This window comes from Myotis lucifugus, unplaced genomic scaffold (genome assembly GCF_000147115.1).
Source record: "Myotis lucifugus unplaced genomic scaffold, Myoluc2.0 scaffold_61, whole genome shotgun sequence".
Lineage (NCBI taxonomy): Eukaryota > Metazoa > Chordata > Mammalia > Chiroptera > Vespertilionidae > Myotis > Myotis lucifugus.
This window is the reverse complement of record NW_005871109.1, coordinates 5,095,923-5,112,758: the sequence shown is the minus strand read 5'-3', so window position 1 is coordinate 5,112,758 and position 16,836 is coordinate 5,095,923. Positions and strand designations below refer to the sequence as shown.

Here is a 16,836-nt window from a genome sequence, read left to right as displayed (position 1 = left end):
GAAGAAGCCAAAGCAGGAAGAGAGAAGTGGCGATAAGAAAAAAGAAGAGATGGAGAATGAGTTGGAGAAGAAGTGAAAGAACATAAGAAAGAGAAAGTCAGTAAGAAGAAAAGTGCGGGGAAGGAAGACAAAGAGAAAGCGAAGAGGAGGAATGTTCTACTTGTCAAGTCAGGTCTGTTGTAGCAGCATTGGGGTGGGAGGGGCTGTATTGGCCATGGCTCCCTGGTCTCCTGGACCATCCACTTCTAGTGGCTGTGCTCTGAGCCCACATGGTGATCTTCCCCCCGCCCCAGGGCCCTCTGAGCAGAGAGCACAGTGGCAGGCAGAAACAGCAAGGCCTTCCTTACCAGAGGGCTGACAGGTTCGTGGAAAGGCAGGCTGAGGCTATTGCAGCACAAGGACAGTACCAGCTTCTCACACTTCTGCAGAGATCAGAATTGGCAACAGTGTGACTTTGTTCTGGTTCCCACCTCAATAAGAACTAAAGATAGTGACCCTGAGAACTCTAACGGGGTTGGCTCTGCTCCACAGGGTATGAGCCACCATACTAAGGTACAGTTCAGCCTTCCAGGCCAGAAAAAACAGTGGGCAGAAGGAAAATCAGAGCAACTCCCAATGGGCCAAACTGCAAGGCATAGCCCCAAAGAGAGGTACCAGGAGAAGCCTCTCATCCCCTCAGGAAGGCCTCAGCCCCTGTTGGCACAGGGAGGCTGCTGCAGGCCTGGAACCTTTTCCCAGAGACCACGCCCTACCTTCTGGTCAGATATGCCCAGGCCAGGAGGGGCCCAGATCCCAGGCTGGTTATAGCGGGCATTCTCACAGTCGTACTCCATCTCGGGCTGGGTCAGGCTGCGGCACAAGGTACACACCCAATCTCCCCTGCAGAGACGGGTGAGGCCTCGTTAGACTTCAACACATTGCCCAGAGCTCCCTCCCCTGTCCCTGTGCCCCAAGACAGGTGTGTGTAGGGGGAAAGAGGGGCACTGGAAAACTGAGTCCCTAGCCCTACACTGTAGGGAATGGCTTCCGAGCGAAAAGCTTGAGAGAAATTCCGTAACTTGGGATTTAGTGAATGCAAGGAAAGAGAAGTCGTAACAAGGCAGAGACAGGAGTATAGGGACAATCTGTGTGCAGGGGGAAGCTGGGAATAGAAAAGGAAAGAAAGCCACCTGAATTTCAACCACCCACTTTTCTGTGTGCAGAAGGAATACAGCTACAGGATCACTAACTCATTCATGCAGGCTCAGAGAGGAGGGGAAGCCCACCAGAGGGAGCTCTGAGGGCCAGGCCTGAAATAATCATCCTTGGAAGATCTCCCCCGCACCCCGCCCCCCGACCCCCGCCAGCCAGGTGATAGCCCTGGATTAGCATGACTCACCCAGGGAAGCTGAGCAAGGCTGGCAAGTGGCAGGAAAGGTGGTACACTTTGGGGCAGCGGTCACAGCACAGCAACTCTCCCCCATTGAGGCACACGGCACAGAAGTCCTCATTCTCTATCGGTGCTGGCGGTCCCTTCTTGGCTCCAGGAGCTCGAGGAGCGAGTCTGTGTTCTTCGGGAGATGCCCCCTCCACCTCTGGTGACTGCTGCCCCAGAGATGTGACAGTGACCTTCCTTCCTCCCAGACTTGGGGCCTGGCTGGCATCAGGCTGGGTATGCTGACTGACCTTGGAAAAGAAGTGAGTCTGAGCCAAGAGATACAGCACCAGTAGGTTGTTGAGGGAGAGAAGGAGGGGAGGGATTGACAATCTCTGAACACTGGCTTATTCCAGGACCACAAGCCCCGTGACTGCTGGCAGCTCACTCCTAATGTGCATCACAGGCCACTGCAGCAAGGAACGAAGTCTGGCCAAGCTGAAGCCCCACTCAGAGACGCAGGACGGAGCCAGGGCCAGAATTCTGCCAGTAGCAAAAAGAAAGGAGGTTCAAGGCCAAAGCAGAGCAAAGTGGTACCTTAATGGACATGCTGGAGGACTCATTGCCACACTCGATGATCAACAGGAAGCTCCCATCCTGATCATTCTCCTGTGGCTTCAACTTAAACACGGGCATCTCTCCCGAGGAGGAAGCATGGATCTTGAGTCGCTCTAGTCGCACATAGGGAATCTTGGACTCACTATTGTAGGATCTATGGCAAGAGAGATACCCTGGGTCTCAATGGGAACCTCCTCTGGCCCCAGCCTCTAAATAGGGTTCATCCAGGATCCCACAACTAAATTGCTGCTCAAAATCTCCCCCATGCCTGGCCAGTGTGGCTCAGTGGTTGAGCGTCAACCTATGAACCAGAAGATCATGGTTCGATTCCAGGTCAGGCCACATGCCAAGATTGCAGGCTCGATCCCCAGTGTGGGGCGTGCAGGAGGCAATCGATCAATGATTCTCTCTCATCATTCATGTTTCTGTCTCTCCCTCTCCCTTCCTCTCTGAAATTAATAAAAATATATTTAATTTTAAAAAAAGATCTCCGTCCAACCCTCGACAGGCCCATATTTTGCCCTCCTGCCCAGCTCTGCCTGGCCAGACCCTGTCAGCCTCTGGGAAACCCTTTGGCCCAAGAAAGGGATCCGTGAAGAGGGAGGACTGCACACAGAGCGCGTGCCTCATGGTGCAGGAGCCACAACATCCTTCCACAAAATCCCAGACACCCGCCCACACAGACCCCACTTGAAGGTCTAAGGGTTGAAGAAAACAGTTGCAGGCAAACATCTGCTTCTAGTGAAGTCATCAAAGATGCTTACTTCCTGTGCCAGCCTCCCAGGATCTGAAACTGAGCGGGGGCGGGGAGGGGGGGGAGGTTGGGCCAAGAATCTCTTACCTGATACTCTGGTTCTCTTTTGTATCCAGCTCTAGGGCTCCTTGTTCAACATTCTCATACTCTAAGGCAAAAGACAAATACCTGTGACATATTTATGACAACATATCCTGTCACCCACACTCATATCTGCCACTCATACCTTTGGCCACACACCTCTCATACAATAGTTACATACACGGTTATCATTCATAGTGGTGACAGTCCTGCCATGGCTGGTTTTCTAACTTAGATCTACCTGACTCCAAAGTCAGACACGCTCTTTTCCTTAAATAATCTGCCAAGGCTAGCCTTTCTGGGGTGCATTCTTCCGGTTACCCCTTACCTATAACTCAGGCCCCCAGAACCGTTTTCATGGGGAATGTTACAAGGAGGCTAAGTCTTGGCCATGCCTGAATCAGCCATGGCCACAGCGAGGGAAACAGAACAGGAATCAATAAATCAGTTCTGGAGGAGAGAAGTGAACTTAGCCTGAGAGAGGAACACTGCTCCCTCCGGCCCACAGCCTGGCTGCTACCTCCACCTCCCCTGGAAATGCTGAGCCCATCTGCTCAGGTTTGTGGCCAGCATGAGCGCAGGTTGCTCACGTGAGTCTCACCTTTTAGGTTCTGGTACTGCTGCAGAGCCACGGATGTTTTGACCACTGAGACCACAGGTGGTTTTTTCACAGAGAGGTTAATTGGTTCCTCCAGTTCTGAGGGGACAGGCAAGTCCTTGGAAACATCTAGACCAGGGCCTGTGGGATCTTGTCCCAAAGAGTCATTGAAATGGGTGGAATCTTCACTTTCCATCTTTTAAAAGTAAAAGGCCAAGAAAAATCAAAGAAATCAGACATTTTTGCTGTTAGTGGTCACAGAGCTGTTAAGTGAAAGCCAGGATAAGGCCTTCAGGGACCACCCTTTTGCCCCGTGATGAGCAGAGATAGTTGAATGGCATTTTCCCAGGACTTACCTTACAGAGGGTGTTCCCCATGGAGGGGTCAGCCCCATCGCCAGGGCACAGGCCCCCTGCAGCTCGGCCAGGGCCAGGACTGCCACTGGCTCCAGTGTCGGGCTGCACGTCAGAAGCCGGAGGCGTACTCTGCAGAGGACAAATTGCCAGGCTTGGCACAGCCTGGCTGGGACCAGACATCAGGTTGGGCCCGGCCTGACAGTAATTACTTGCCCGGTTTGTGATGGCCTGGGAGGCCTCACTAATCAGGTTGGGCATGGACCGGGCCGTGCCACGCATGAGGCTGGGCATTGTCTGCAGGTGACTGCCTGTCAGGCTGGACAGAGCCTGGTTTTGTCCGCTTGTCAGGCTGGACACAGTCGGTGGGGGGCCACTCAGCAGGCCTGGTACTGCCTGAAGGGGGGCAGCTGTCAGGCTGCTCACACTCTGGATCTGTGGCTCTAGGGCCTTCGCCAGCCTCGTAGATGACAGCTCCATCTCCACAGTGTTGGAAAAGCCCATGATGCTCACAGAGGTGGAGTGCTGCAGGAGCAAAGACAGGACAGAGCGAGGCTGTTAGCTGGGGATGGCAGAGGGAAAGGGGAGAGGTAGCCCATACCAGCCCCCCCTTTTATGCTCTCATAAATCCTTGTACTTTATTCCAATAGCACAGTCTGTGGCACCATTTGATACTAATGTCTGCTTCCCCTACAAACTGTAAACTCCATCAGGGCATGGATTTTTATCTATCTTGCTTACCCTCTGCATTCATAGACCCACGAGCAGTGCCTGACTAAATAAATAAATTAATGAGCTATTAAAAAATGTTTTAAATAACAATAATGCATGACTGTTTATTCTACAAATTTTAAGCCAAATGAATAGCAGCTTAGTTCTACTAACAACTGAGTCTATGCACCTCTCTAACATAATGATTGTTTTTATATTGCTAAAATTTATTAAGAATGTATTACATGCAATGCAATTTGCTGAGTGCTTTACATACATTTCATCATTTAATTCTCACAACAAACATTACAGGGTTGCTGTAAAGGCCAAAAGAAAGAATCCATGTTAGCATTTGGAACAATGTCTGGCATATTGCAGGTACTCAATAAACCCAGCTGCTGCTATTATTGTTGTTATTGCTGCTGTGACCCTAAGTTTACACTAGAGGAAACGCTGCAGAATATTAAGACAAGTTATTCATTTCATGTACAGGGAGAAAGAGGGGAGTTGAGAACCTCCATCCAGAAAAGCATCTGCCGTTTTTTGGTTTTCTTTTTAATGTTATTGGAAACCTAATTTTGTAAATTTCCATTTCTTTTTATTTGTGCTCACATATAGAAATACAATTCATTTTTGTATACTGACCTTCTACCCAGAGACCTTGTTAAAGTCACTTTGGGGTTTTTCTGTGCACACAAATCATGTCATCTGTGAATAGTAAGTTTTATGTCTTCCTTTCCTGATGTTTGTTTTTCTTGCCTTACTCCACTAGCTCAGACCTCCAGGACCAAGTTAAATAGAAGCAGTTGGAGTAGCCATCCCAGTCTCATTCCTGATTTCAGGGGGAATCCTTTCAGTATTTCACCACTAGATAGGACTTCTGTAGATTTAGAATCCAGATCTCCGGCACTGAAGCCACACTCTTAATCCTGGCCTGTCTGCCACTATCCTTCTCTATGCTTCCTCCTTTCCCCTACCACTGCCATACTCTTCTTCCCTCTCTTTGTCCTTCCTTCACCTGCTCCTTCTCCCCCTAACCTTCTTCTCTCTTCCTCTCCTGTTTCCTTGTTCTTATCATCTTTTTCTCTTCCCTCCCAACTCATTTCCCTTATTGTTTTAGCAAAGTCTATATTTTCTATTCTTAATTCTCAATTTTAAAAGCAAATAAGCTAAATACCCTCTGTGTCTCCAAAGAAAAGTTTGCTTTTTATATGTTCCTTGGTAGTTCAATAGTCTTCATTTAAAAAAAAAAAGGCTCAATTTCCTCTATAGGAGGGGTCCTCAAACTTTTTAAACAGGGGGCTAGTTCACTGTCCCTCAGACTGTTGGAGGGCCAGACTATAGTTTAAAAAAAAACTATGAACAAATTCCTATGCACACTGCACATATCTTATTTTGAAGTAAAAAAACAAAACGGGAACAAATACAATATTTGTATTTGCATGTGGCCCGCAGGCCGTAGTTTGAGGACCCCTGCTCTATAGTCTAAAGCAGCGGTCTCAACCTGTGGGTTGTGACCCCTTTGGCTGTCAAACGACCCTTTCACAGGGGTTGCCTAAACTTCCTGCATATCAGGTATTTACATTACGATTCATAACAGTGGCAACATTACAGTTATGAAGTAGCAATGAAAATAATTTTATGGTTGGGTCACAACATGAGGAACTGTATTTAAAGGGCCAGAAGGTTGAGAACCACTGGTAAAGTCTCTTTCTTATAGGTAAGAAAGGTTTAAAAGAAAGGAGGATGGGGAGAATACTCAAACCAAATTTGGCAGACTAGGCATGGAGCACAGTTTAAGGGACTGCGATAAAAAAAAAGGGCTATTTCAATCACCCCTTTGTTGTCCTGGTTATGTACTACCATAGCTTTCTATTATTCTATATTTTTTGTCTATGGACAAGAATACCCGATGATGATTGCATTCCCTTCTGTTACATAGGACCATCCAGTCCTTGGAGGTGGATTTTTTCACCTTTTCCGATTTGACATGTATATTTAATGCAGTGCTGGTGTTCATTTCATCTACCGACTACACAGATGGCTCTCTGCCTTTCAGTGAGACCCTTCGTGCCAAGCATTAAGAACACCAAGATCCACAATGAGAGGATAAGGACACATTTGTAATACCTTAATCAATAAAGGGGGGGGGAGAAGAACACCAAAATCCACCTGGCCCATGCCAAGTAATGACAGTCAGGTGCAATATGTCACAAGATGTACACAAAATTAAATTCCCAAAGACAAAACTTTCCAGATTAGAGGGTAGAAATCACACTTGTAGGATATCAACTCCCCTGTCCTGGTTACTTACTGCATATCACACAATGTGAGTTAATATAATAATAGAGGAGAGCAGGGCATGCAGACTGAGCCGTGGAAGAATTGTGGAAACTGCAACAGTTTATTTTAACCTGGACCTGATGGACCTGCTTCCATAAACACCCATAACAGTATCATAACAGTGCAAGAGCAGTAACACGCCCTAAGATACTGCAGACAAGACCGGTCTCTTTTGCCTCCATATCTACAGCCAATCTCAAGGAGGCTAAGGCCATCAGGGGGTGGGGTGAAGCTCTGGCAGTGGTAACAAGAACCTGGGAAATGTCCCTGGGGGAATTCTGAGTAGAGACTCAGAGCAAGTGCCATAAGGAAGCCAGCCCCGACTCCATTTCTACAGGCTGTACAAACACAGTGGCATTTCCAGAACCGATATTTGCTGAGTATTAGTTATTTTAAGATGCTTTATCTATCTCTCTGGAGTGAAAGGCTGCAAAAGGTACTCATTTCATGTATAGAAAGAAAGAGATGAGTTGAGAACCTCCATCCTACTCTCCTGCCAGGGCTACTAGGTGAGTAGAGGGCTAAGGGGAGGGTCTACTTTCAGGGCCAGGAAAGCAGGCTGAGTCTCCAGGGCCTGCAAGGAAGGAAAGGGCTTCTGAAGCACATGCTCCCATTGGAGAAGGGCTTGGGAATGTGGCCACACCTGGCATTTGGTGCCTCACACACAGGAGGAGCTCAACTGTCAATGGAGATGATGCCACCTGCCCTCTCTGCACCACGATTGTTCACAGGTTAAATGAGAAACGTAAGCCTATGGCCTGCTGTAAAGTCTGTATAGGGCAATCACTGACACTTCCAAGCTGGCAGGTACACAACCGATACCTTAATCTCATCTTTACATACAAAATGTTCAGATTTCATTGGGGAAAATGTATACTTGAGGTTTTCAAGTGAAAATGAACATTTTCTAGTTCAGGGAACAAAAAAAAGTCAAAATGCCAAAAACATTCATTCTGATAATCCACTCAGGTTACCTTTGGGGAAGAGGGGAGAGTGCCCTGAGCCTAAAGAGCCCCTCTTACCTCTCTGACCTAGCATATACTCACTTGCCCCTAATTTTCTCTCCCCCAAAACTGCATGTTCTTGTCCCTGTCCCTTTCCTCTTCTTGTCTCTTATCTCTTTATCTCTATCTCCTTATCTCTGTTTGCATCTGCCTGACCTATGATTTGTCTGAATCACCCCATCTAGAATGTATATAATCTACCCGTCTGAACCACCTGCCTCTACAACTTGCCTGGCCTGCTACTTCCCTGAATTGTCCGACTTTCACCCTCTTCTACTGGTCACCTATGCAACCCTTCACCTGTTTAACCTGTCTTTCCTGCTTGCCCTGCGCTCTGTTACCTGCGGCGCCTCCTCCCTCTCCCCATCCTCACCACACAAATCTTTTTCTAGAGTTCAATGTGTTAACATTATTCCACATGGTGATGTCAATAATCAGCGGAAGCTCTGTTCTTTCATTTTAGGAAGGGATTGAGACACAGAGTGATTACCCAGATCTCCCAAGCCCCTATAGGCCCAAGACTAGGAACCTGAGCCCAGCCTTAAAAACCTGCTGACTGGTCTTGATTTTCTGCCATTAGCTAGAAAGCCAGTGCCCTAGTAAGACGGAATTGAGAAGGCAATAAACAGACACTTAGTGCACATGCCCTGAGTTTAATATCAATTTCAGGTTCTTACAGCAAGACAATAGTGCTGGGGGTAAAGTAGTGTAGATGGAGTGGTATTCCACAGAAATTCATTTTCAAGATATCTGAAACATACCTTAAAATTATTTTGAATGGGAGCACTTCTGAAACACCTTACACACTAGCTTGTCTTATTAAATAGAGCACATGGGGCCTAATGAGACCATTTATTTAGTGACACAAAGGAACTTTGATGAACTCCTCTTACTGGGGCAGGACAGTGGTGCTTTAGGGAACATCTGAGATTGCAGGGCGTTGCTTGTCATCTCGGGGCTCACACCGCCCCACTTTTCCGGGTGAAGCTTCTCACCTTCCCCAGGTGTTAGCTGCCATTATCGAAGGCCCGACTCCCTGCTTCTGATCTGCTTACTGCTGCAATGTAAGAAAACTAAGTAATTTCCAAAGAAAACCATACAGCTAAGCTTTCTAGATCAAGACTGCTGACTAGACACCTGAGTGTGGGCTTATGGTCTCATACAGAATATAATGCGTGGAGTTCATGACATTGTGTTCTGCTGCTGCTCCGAAGCTTTGACCGATCACTTCTGGTTTCAGGGTTTTGTTCAGTATTAAAACTGTCTAAGACTAACCACACCATGTAAATGGGCAGTATGAGAAGGGACCAGTGACTTGGCAGTTGTGCCTTGGAAACACACAGAAGGCCTTCACTCTGGCTGAAGGAAACAGATAAGGAGACAAGGATAGCGGTAAATAGATTTGTGAATTAAATCCTTGGGATATTTGAGTGCGTCAGCAGCTTCCGAGGTAGGCTGGTTTAAAATAGTATAGTAGATCTTGAAACAGTTGAACCAGATAGCTGAGGAAGGAACTAACTTTCCAGCAAGTGGTTTCACAAGCTGATTTTTATAGTGAAGTCGCTGCTCTTGTTGACAATGAGTGTTCTGTACAAATTAGGGCTACTGCTGTGGCTGTAACTATGCTGATTTAGGCCAAGTGACCAAAGCCAAATGAGAAAGCATTCATGGGTGGTGAAGAGATAACTAAAGAGTACCCAGTGCCTTGATGATCATAAGAGACGGAAAAAGCAAAAGAGGATCCCAGAGCCTGAGGGGGAAGGAAGAGGAAAGGAATCAATGGATTCCAGTGAATCTGAAGTGAAAGAATGAGCAGAATTCTCAAAATAGTTGGAGGGGCTGCATCCTTAGCTACTCTGGAGAAATAGGTCAGAGGTATTGTGACCAGGCCAGGGTAAGGAAATTTAAGACCTACAGGCAAGAACCTGTTCTCTCATGGGCCAGGTGACCTAAACAAAGGGCTTGAGTTTGGTCTGTGAATTAAGCCAGGCTAGAGCTAAGGAGACAGGTTTCCTAGAGGGAGCTAGATTCAGGGAACCAGGCCTGGGGAGTGTTTGCCTCGATTCCTGAGTAGGACAGAGTAGACCTCTGTATAAGTTCTACATGTGCTAACACAGGCTGTGCCCTAAGAAAGCCTCACCAGGCACTTTGTTCAGGAACATCCTGAGCAACAGCTGCTCTCAGGGCTAGGCAATGAGGAGAATATGGTTGCTGAGGTCGAGAACCCATGATCTGATCCATGGCAGTGGATTTGGAGACTGGAAAGACAGGATGCCTAGTATTTTCTCACTTATGCCAGGGTTTAGACTGCAGGGCTGGGGAATGCCCGGCCCATGGGCCATATAAGGCCCACAAAATCATTTGGTCTGGGCCTGCCAAGCCATTAGGGCTGAGTTAATTAAATGTTTGATCAAATATAGCAGGTTTTTAATTGATAATTTTATATGGCCCACGAATAATGTTATCCAAATATCCAAATGGCCCTTGGCAGAAAAATGGTTCCACACCCCTGGTTTAGAGCATGGGTTTAAGCACATCATTTCCCATTTCTGGGTTTTAATTCCTTTTTCCACAAGTTAATGTGAATCTCACTGAGTTGTAAGAATCAAATTTAGAGCTCAGGCATCAAAGTGCTTTAATAATGGTAATAAATGCTATTTGTATGAGTCATACTCCTTTACTTCCTGCATCACTCTTAATCATCTGGACTACAGGAATGCCTACTGCTTCAGTAACATTTACTGAAAATACATCCCAGACTCCTCTCAAACCATGAGCAGCATCCTGATGGCTCAAAGTTCTCTGTTAGAGATCTGGGGCCACATTATGAGCAGAAGAGAGATCCCTCTTGCAGGTGAAGTGGGGCTCAGCCAGGGCTCCCGTGATGCCACCAGGTTTGACTCCATGAGAGCTTTGTGTAAAGGGGGTGTCTTTCTCAGCAGTCGAATCGTTCAGAAATATGAAATGGAGCCATCAAATGTCTTCCAGTTTCACTTGGGAGGTAAGAGGTTCTGCTGCAGAGCTGTAGCCATGGTCTTTCTTCAGAGTGGCTAAACCAAGACTAGGAAGCATAGGTAACAGCTAGTGTCAGACAAATGTCAACCTTCATTCAAAACATCCTGGTGGATTCAGGGAAGGTGGTGGATAAAATGCTCCTGAGATCGCAGAGCTCAAGCCATGAGAAAACCCATTCTGGAACTTTCAGATCTGCTTTTAGCATCAGCTCACTTAGTACCAAGTCCTAGATACTTGTGCACAGCAGCTCTGCTGTAACCACAATCTTCCTTGTGGTGACATAAAGCCAGTGAGCAGCTCAGAGTATGAAAGAGTCCCATGGAACACGCAGAGAGGTGCCTGGTGCCTTAGGTTCCCCTGGTCTGTGACCTTCAGATCGGCTTCTGACTTCCCTGGCACTCAGGCCAGTACAGGCTGAGGAGTGGGCTGGAGGCTAAACAACCTTTATCAAATAAAGAAAATCAAGGCCAAACTAGGCTCCTAAGACCTCTCCCAGCAAGGCCTCAGACTACTTCAACGATTATAAGGACAGAAAAATCCAGCACATGAGAGGCCAAATGAAGTACTGCCTCCTCCACTGCAGTCCACAAAGAGAAAATTTAACCTAGTCACTAACACAGGGATGAATAAGAGACCTGTGCTTTGGTCATAACATTGCCAATAATCAACTGTATAACCTCCTGGATGGGTCACTTAACCTCTCTGTGTCTCAGTTTCCACATCTTTCAAAGGGGAGCAAGAAAGTGGCTTGCTCATAGTATTTCTAGATAAACAAAGAGACAAAATGAATAATCCATGTAAAAATCTATAGAAAAAGCAGAAAATGATATACAAAATATTATCACTTAATGATAAGATGCTCAAAATGTTATCTTCATACCCTCCACCCTGCCCAATTCCAGGCTCAAGGCAATGACTGCCCTCAAAAAGAAAGCCCTTTTTCCTATTTAAGCAGCTTTGTATTTAATTAGGACTCTCTCAGTCAAGTGGATCCAAAGGGTCCTCTGGGCCAGAATGGCAACCCTGATGTTCCTTTTTCTGGGAGTTCAAGCCATAAAGAAGTCTATAAAACATCTAAAAAATTTTGGGCCCCCTGCCCTACAAATTTCTGCATGAGCCCAGGTTAATAAGGGCCATGGCAGCTCAAAATGAGAAATTAGAGTTCCTAGGACCTTCACTAACCCCATTACCAACCTATTCGTGGCTCATCTCCTTTCCTTCCTCTGTCCTGTGTTTAGGAACAGAACTGAGACTCATTAAACAAGATGTGACATTTTCTGCATGACTTCTACTACCACTTGAACACAGGAAATTCCCATGCTTCCTTCTGAACTACTGACATCTACAGCTACCTGCCTTTTGCTCATCTTCTAATGCAGCTTCCACAGAAGACCATTAACAGTACAAAACATAACTTTTTTCTCCCCCCAAATATACCTTCTTCCCATGCTCAAATCTCAGTGAAGGGTAAACCAGGGGGACAAAACAGACCTAGGTGTTAAGCCAAAAGACTTTCTTTCCCTCTCTTCCCATCGCTGATCAGGCTCTGAATACAAACAGCTCCTGTAATCTGCTTTCTTGAAGTCCTTGTTTCCCCTTTAGCCCCATCACTACTGACTTCATTCAACTTCTCCTATTTCTCCTCTGTACTATTTTGGTCTCCCTTACTGCAGCTAAAGTGACTTTTCTAAAATTTCATTCAAACCAGATCCTTCCTTGCTAGAAATTCTTCATTCACTCCTCACAACCCACAGGACCTGATGCCAACTCCAGAGCTTAATTCACAAGGTCTCAGACTCTGGTTTCACTCCCATCCCCCAGGACATCTCATGTTCCTACCAAGCCAAATTATCTGAGACCCCCTAAGTGCCCGAGGCTTTCTCTCACTTTGGAGCTTCCTACTTGCCATTGATTTTGACTGTTTATTCTAGCCCCCCACCCCTACCTCTTTCACTAGCCTAACTTGTCTTTCAAATCTCAGCTCAAAATCATGTCCTCTAGGAATCTTCTCTGAACAGTCCCTCTCCCAGGGCTAGGTGTTCCTTCTATATTCCCCAATAGTTATCGCACTTTATCATAATTGATTGTTGTTGCTTAACTATCTCTCCTGCTAGACCTTAAGCTCCAGTGTGAGACTATTCACCAATGTGTGCCTGACACCTAGCAAAAATATTTAGCACATACTAGGAGATTTTGTATATATATATATTTTAACATTGAGTGAATAAATGTTTGGATGGATAGGCAGTTGGCCTAAGTATAAGAATTTAAGGACCCAAGTAGTATACCCCTAAGAGCCACAAAGGGCCTATTTACAGCATCTCTATGGCCTCTAGGCCAAAGCATTTCAACAGGTAGGACAAGACAGGCATAAACCAAAAACCACTAATACCAGAGGCCTATCCAGACTTCAAGAGTCACCAGGGATTTCTAAGTTAACATTTCACTTTGGCCATGCCTTACTTTTCTAAATTCTCAAATATCACTGATATAGATTGACCTAAGCATAGATGGCACTGGTGCTGCTAGGGAAACATGGTGAGGGGGTAAGTACACAGAACAACTAGTGAACTGGGGCAGAGGGTGCAGACTGGAAGGCTACAGAATAGCTGACAGAGCTTCAGGTGCAGGGCTGAGTGGAGCACCAGGAGGGCTAAGGGCACCAGACCAGAGAAGGCAATAAGATAATATGAAAAGGGCCAAAGTACATAGGGAGGGCTGAGTGGAGGTCATGGCACAGTACTGAGGTTTCAGCTAGGAGGATTGCAGGGGTGGGGGGCATAGGACAGTAAGAGTAGGACAGCTGAGGAGTTGTGGGGTTCAGTAACTGACACTTCTAGCCAGCAGGGAAGTGGGTGCACAGGGAGGGCTCCAGTAGCTGATCTTTAAAAGATCTCAGTGCCCCTAGCTGCTCAGGACATCTCTGTACTCACCTAACAAATTCCATTGATTCTAATTCCAAGGCCAATCAATGTTGGGTTGTGGAGTCACATAAAATATTTTCACCATTTCCATTGCAGAGAGTTATGTTCAGGCTTTGGATTCTGACAGATCTCATTTTAAATAAAACTCAGCCCTTTTATCTACTAGCTCTGGGGCCCTGGACTTCAGTTTCCATAGCCATATCATGGGGATGCCCACCTCACAGAACTGCTGGGCGGGCTGAGATGCTTGTGAAGCACACGCACAGTTCTAGGCACAGAGTAAGTGTTCAGTAAACTGACTCTTCCCCTTTCTAAATGAAGCTTAGCTGGTCCCATTTTAAGTATCTATGTGGGGGTGGAAATGGGGTGAGGAGGACTTATGTTGCTGACTCATTAGGACAGAAGGCATGAGTCAGGGCTGTGTAACATCCAGGGATGGAACAGGGACACTCCTCCCCCCGCCCCGTCCTCCTCATCCAGCTCCCGGGGGTCTTGGCTACCAGTGGGTCCCACGTGGTTAGGAAAAGCAGGCTCTGTTAGTACCTTTCTCACCACATTTGGAGAGGAGTGCTGGGCAGTGTTGTCCAGGGAGGGGACACTGTGAGGGGTTTCTTCCCCAGATGACTGGGGCAAGTTAGCAGCAGTATTCTTGTCAAGAGAGAGAGCTGGCTTTGGGACTTCAGCTGCTGGGGGCTCATCTGTAGCCTGTAGAAGAAAATAAAAACTTGGGTGGCTTTCACTGCAGAGAGTAGAGGCAGCAGCAGCAGCTGCACCCAGGGTTAGTGCCCACCCGCACTCCCCCTTACCACCACTGTGAACTACTTAAAATTTTTTCAGAAAGAAAGATACTCTTATCTAAACTCTTCCTAAGATATATCCGAATAACAGTCTTAGGATAAAACCCCAGGAGAATTCTGAACTAACTCTGTCATATTTGCCTTAGCAGTCATAACAGTTATGACTTAACTTGTGGTCCTCTAGGAACCCTAGACTCTTCACTGTCGTGATGAGAATTAGTCTATATCCCCTCGTAGAAACTGACCTCAGAGGAAAACTTTGAAACATGGTCTAAAGTTGAAAGTACTAAGTATTAATGTGAGGCCTTATATTTTGTAATAAAGTAAAAGTCTATAGAGCTGCTTTGAAGATATAACTGTGATCACAGATCTAAAGGAGACACCACTATGGGAAAAGTGAGTAGAGAGAAGGGAGCTGCAACAGGAAGTTCTGGGGGGAAAAAAAAAGAAGAAGAAAAGAAAAAAAAAAGAAAAGCAAGAGTTAAGAATGAAGATGTAGAAGGCAGCAAAGATCCCAGAGGTCAAAGTGCGCCTCTTCGATTGGCTTTTAGCTGAGAGAAGCATTCATCATCCCCCAGGGAGAAAACAAGGCCTCTTCTGTGGCATTCCAGAGTCCGCAGACCTGGATCCAAGACTTGGTTCTACCACTATGTTTCAGGATCTCAAGGCAAATTCCTCACCCTCTTTGACCTCCACTTCTGTACCTATGAAATACAGATGGTAATGCCTCCCTGACAGCACTGTTGATAGGATAAATGATACACTGTCTATAAAACATACCTAGCGTAGTAGGCTTTAAATAAATTTTAAGCCTATAGCTACGCAGTGGTATAAAGATGCTGCCCCGGTGCTATATACAGATCTTGTAACATAGAAACCGACACCTGAAGCCTATATGTTCATGTTGACCAATGTCACCCCAATTTAATAAGAAAAAAAAAGATGCTGCTCACTAGCATCTAATGCATACCCTCCGTTGCTCTTTAAGTTCTCCCTTTCTCCTGTCTGAGATTCATAAGTTCCCAGCAAGGAAAGGGAGGAGGTTACAAAGGTTTAAGACAGGGGTCCTCAAACTTTTTAAACAGGGGGCCAGTTCACTGTCCCTCAGACCGTTGGAGGGCCGGACTATAGTTTAAAAAAAAACTATGAACAAATTCCTATATCTTATTTTGAAGTAAAAAAACAAAATGGGAACAAATACAGTATTTGTATTTGCATGTGGCCCGCGGGCCGTAGTTTGAATACAATATTTGTATTTGCATGTGGCCCGCGGGCCGTAGTTTGAGGACCCCTGGTTTAAGAGATAGCCTCTCTCTGCCATGGCACTGGTGTCACAGAAGAGGACAGGGCTGAGTTAGGCCACTCTGGAGTGTTGAGCCCCATTCTATGTTGGGACTAGATGCTATGTTCTCTGGAGGTTCCTGAGATGGGAGGTGGAACCCAGGGCAGTCTTGAAATATGAAGGTTGTGCTCAAGGCCACCCTAAGGTGAAGAGACTGTGTTCCTGTGCCACCCTGTGGTTGGGAGGCTGTGTTCCTGAGTGATCCCAGGATGGGAAGAATATGTACCCCAAGCCACTCTGAGGCTCACCTGCACGGTGTCCTCCTGCGTCTGGGACTGGATGGGGGCTGGCTGCCTCACGATGTAGTTGATCTGCCCCACAATGGTTTGCTGAAGATGCTGAGGTGATTTGGTCTGACTCAGTTGCAGGCTGGGCTGTTGAGCCTGAAGGAGAAGCTCCAGGTCCTTCTGCATTTCCTCTAGCTCGAACTTGTGGTGCATTATGTCCACGTTCTGGGAACAGGCAGGCCCAGGAGGGTTCTCATGCTGACTAGAAGCCAGGTGCTGGGATGGAGGTAGAAGTGGGGGTGGCTGCTGCTGGGGTGGGGGTGGCAGAGGTAGCGGAGGTGGCAGCTGCTGCTGTGGCTGCTGCTGAAAGTGGCTGAGCTTCAGCTTCTGGTGGTGGCCAAACTGGACTTGGATTGAGGGTGTCTGTAAGGTGGGCTGGGCATGGGCTCCAGGCTGAACATCCTGCGGGGGGACAATGCACACCGGCTGGGAGGTCAGCTGATGCCCCAGCCGCTGGGATGTGCTCTCCGGCTCCACGGAGGGCTGGGTTTCCAGCCACGGCTGCAGCAGCTTTGGTGGGTGAGGATTGCAGGGCAGCTCTTTCTCTCTGGGTATCAGGGTGGAGCACTGCAGTGACCCCAGCTGCTGGGGCACCACCTCAGAGGGCTGCCTAAAGCTGTGAGCTTGGTGTATGCTGGGTGGGGGGACCTGGCCT

At 47.0% G+C, this 16,836-nt stretch overlaps 1 protein-coding gene across 1 annotated transcript in view; it reads right to left on the bottom strand.

Annotated features, from left to right (window-relative positions):
- The window catches only part of TRIM66 (tripartite motif containing 66), a 58,821-nt gene that overhangs the window by 15,613 nt on the left and 26,372 nt on the right, over positions 1-16,836 (bottom strand). The window contains exons 8-16 of the mRNA XM_023754589.1: positions 16,143-16,829; positions 14,299-14,460; positions 3,762-4,283; positions 3,409-3,601; positions 2,814-2,874; positions 1,952-2,126; positions 1,379-1,665; positions 753-879; positions 348-422 (exon numbers count right to left, since the gene is read on the bottom strand). Coding sequence (XP_023610357.1) covers positions 348-422; positions 753-879; positions 1,379-1,665; positions 1,952-2,126; positions 2,814-2,874; positions 3,409-3,601; positions 3,762-4,283; positions 14,299-14,460; positions 16,143-16,829 — 2,289 coding nt within the window. The remainder of the gene's footprint in view (positions 1-347; positions 423-752; positions 880-1,378; positions 1,666-1,951; positions 2,127-2,813; positions 2,875-3,408; positions 3,602-3,761; positions 4,284-14,298; positions 14,461-16,142; positions 16,830-16,836) is intronic.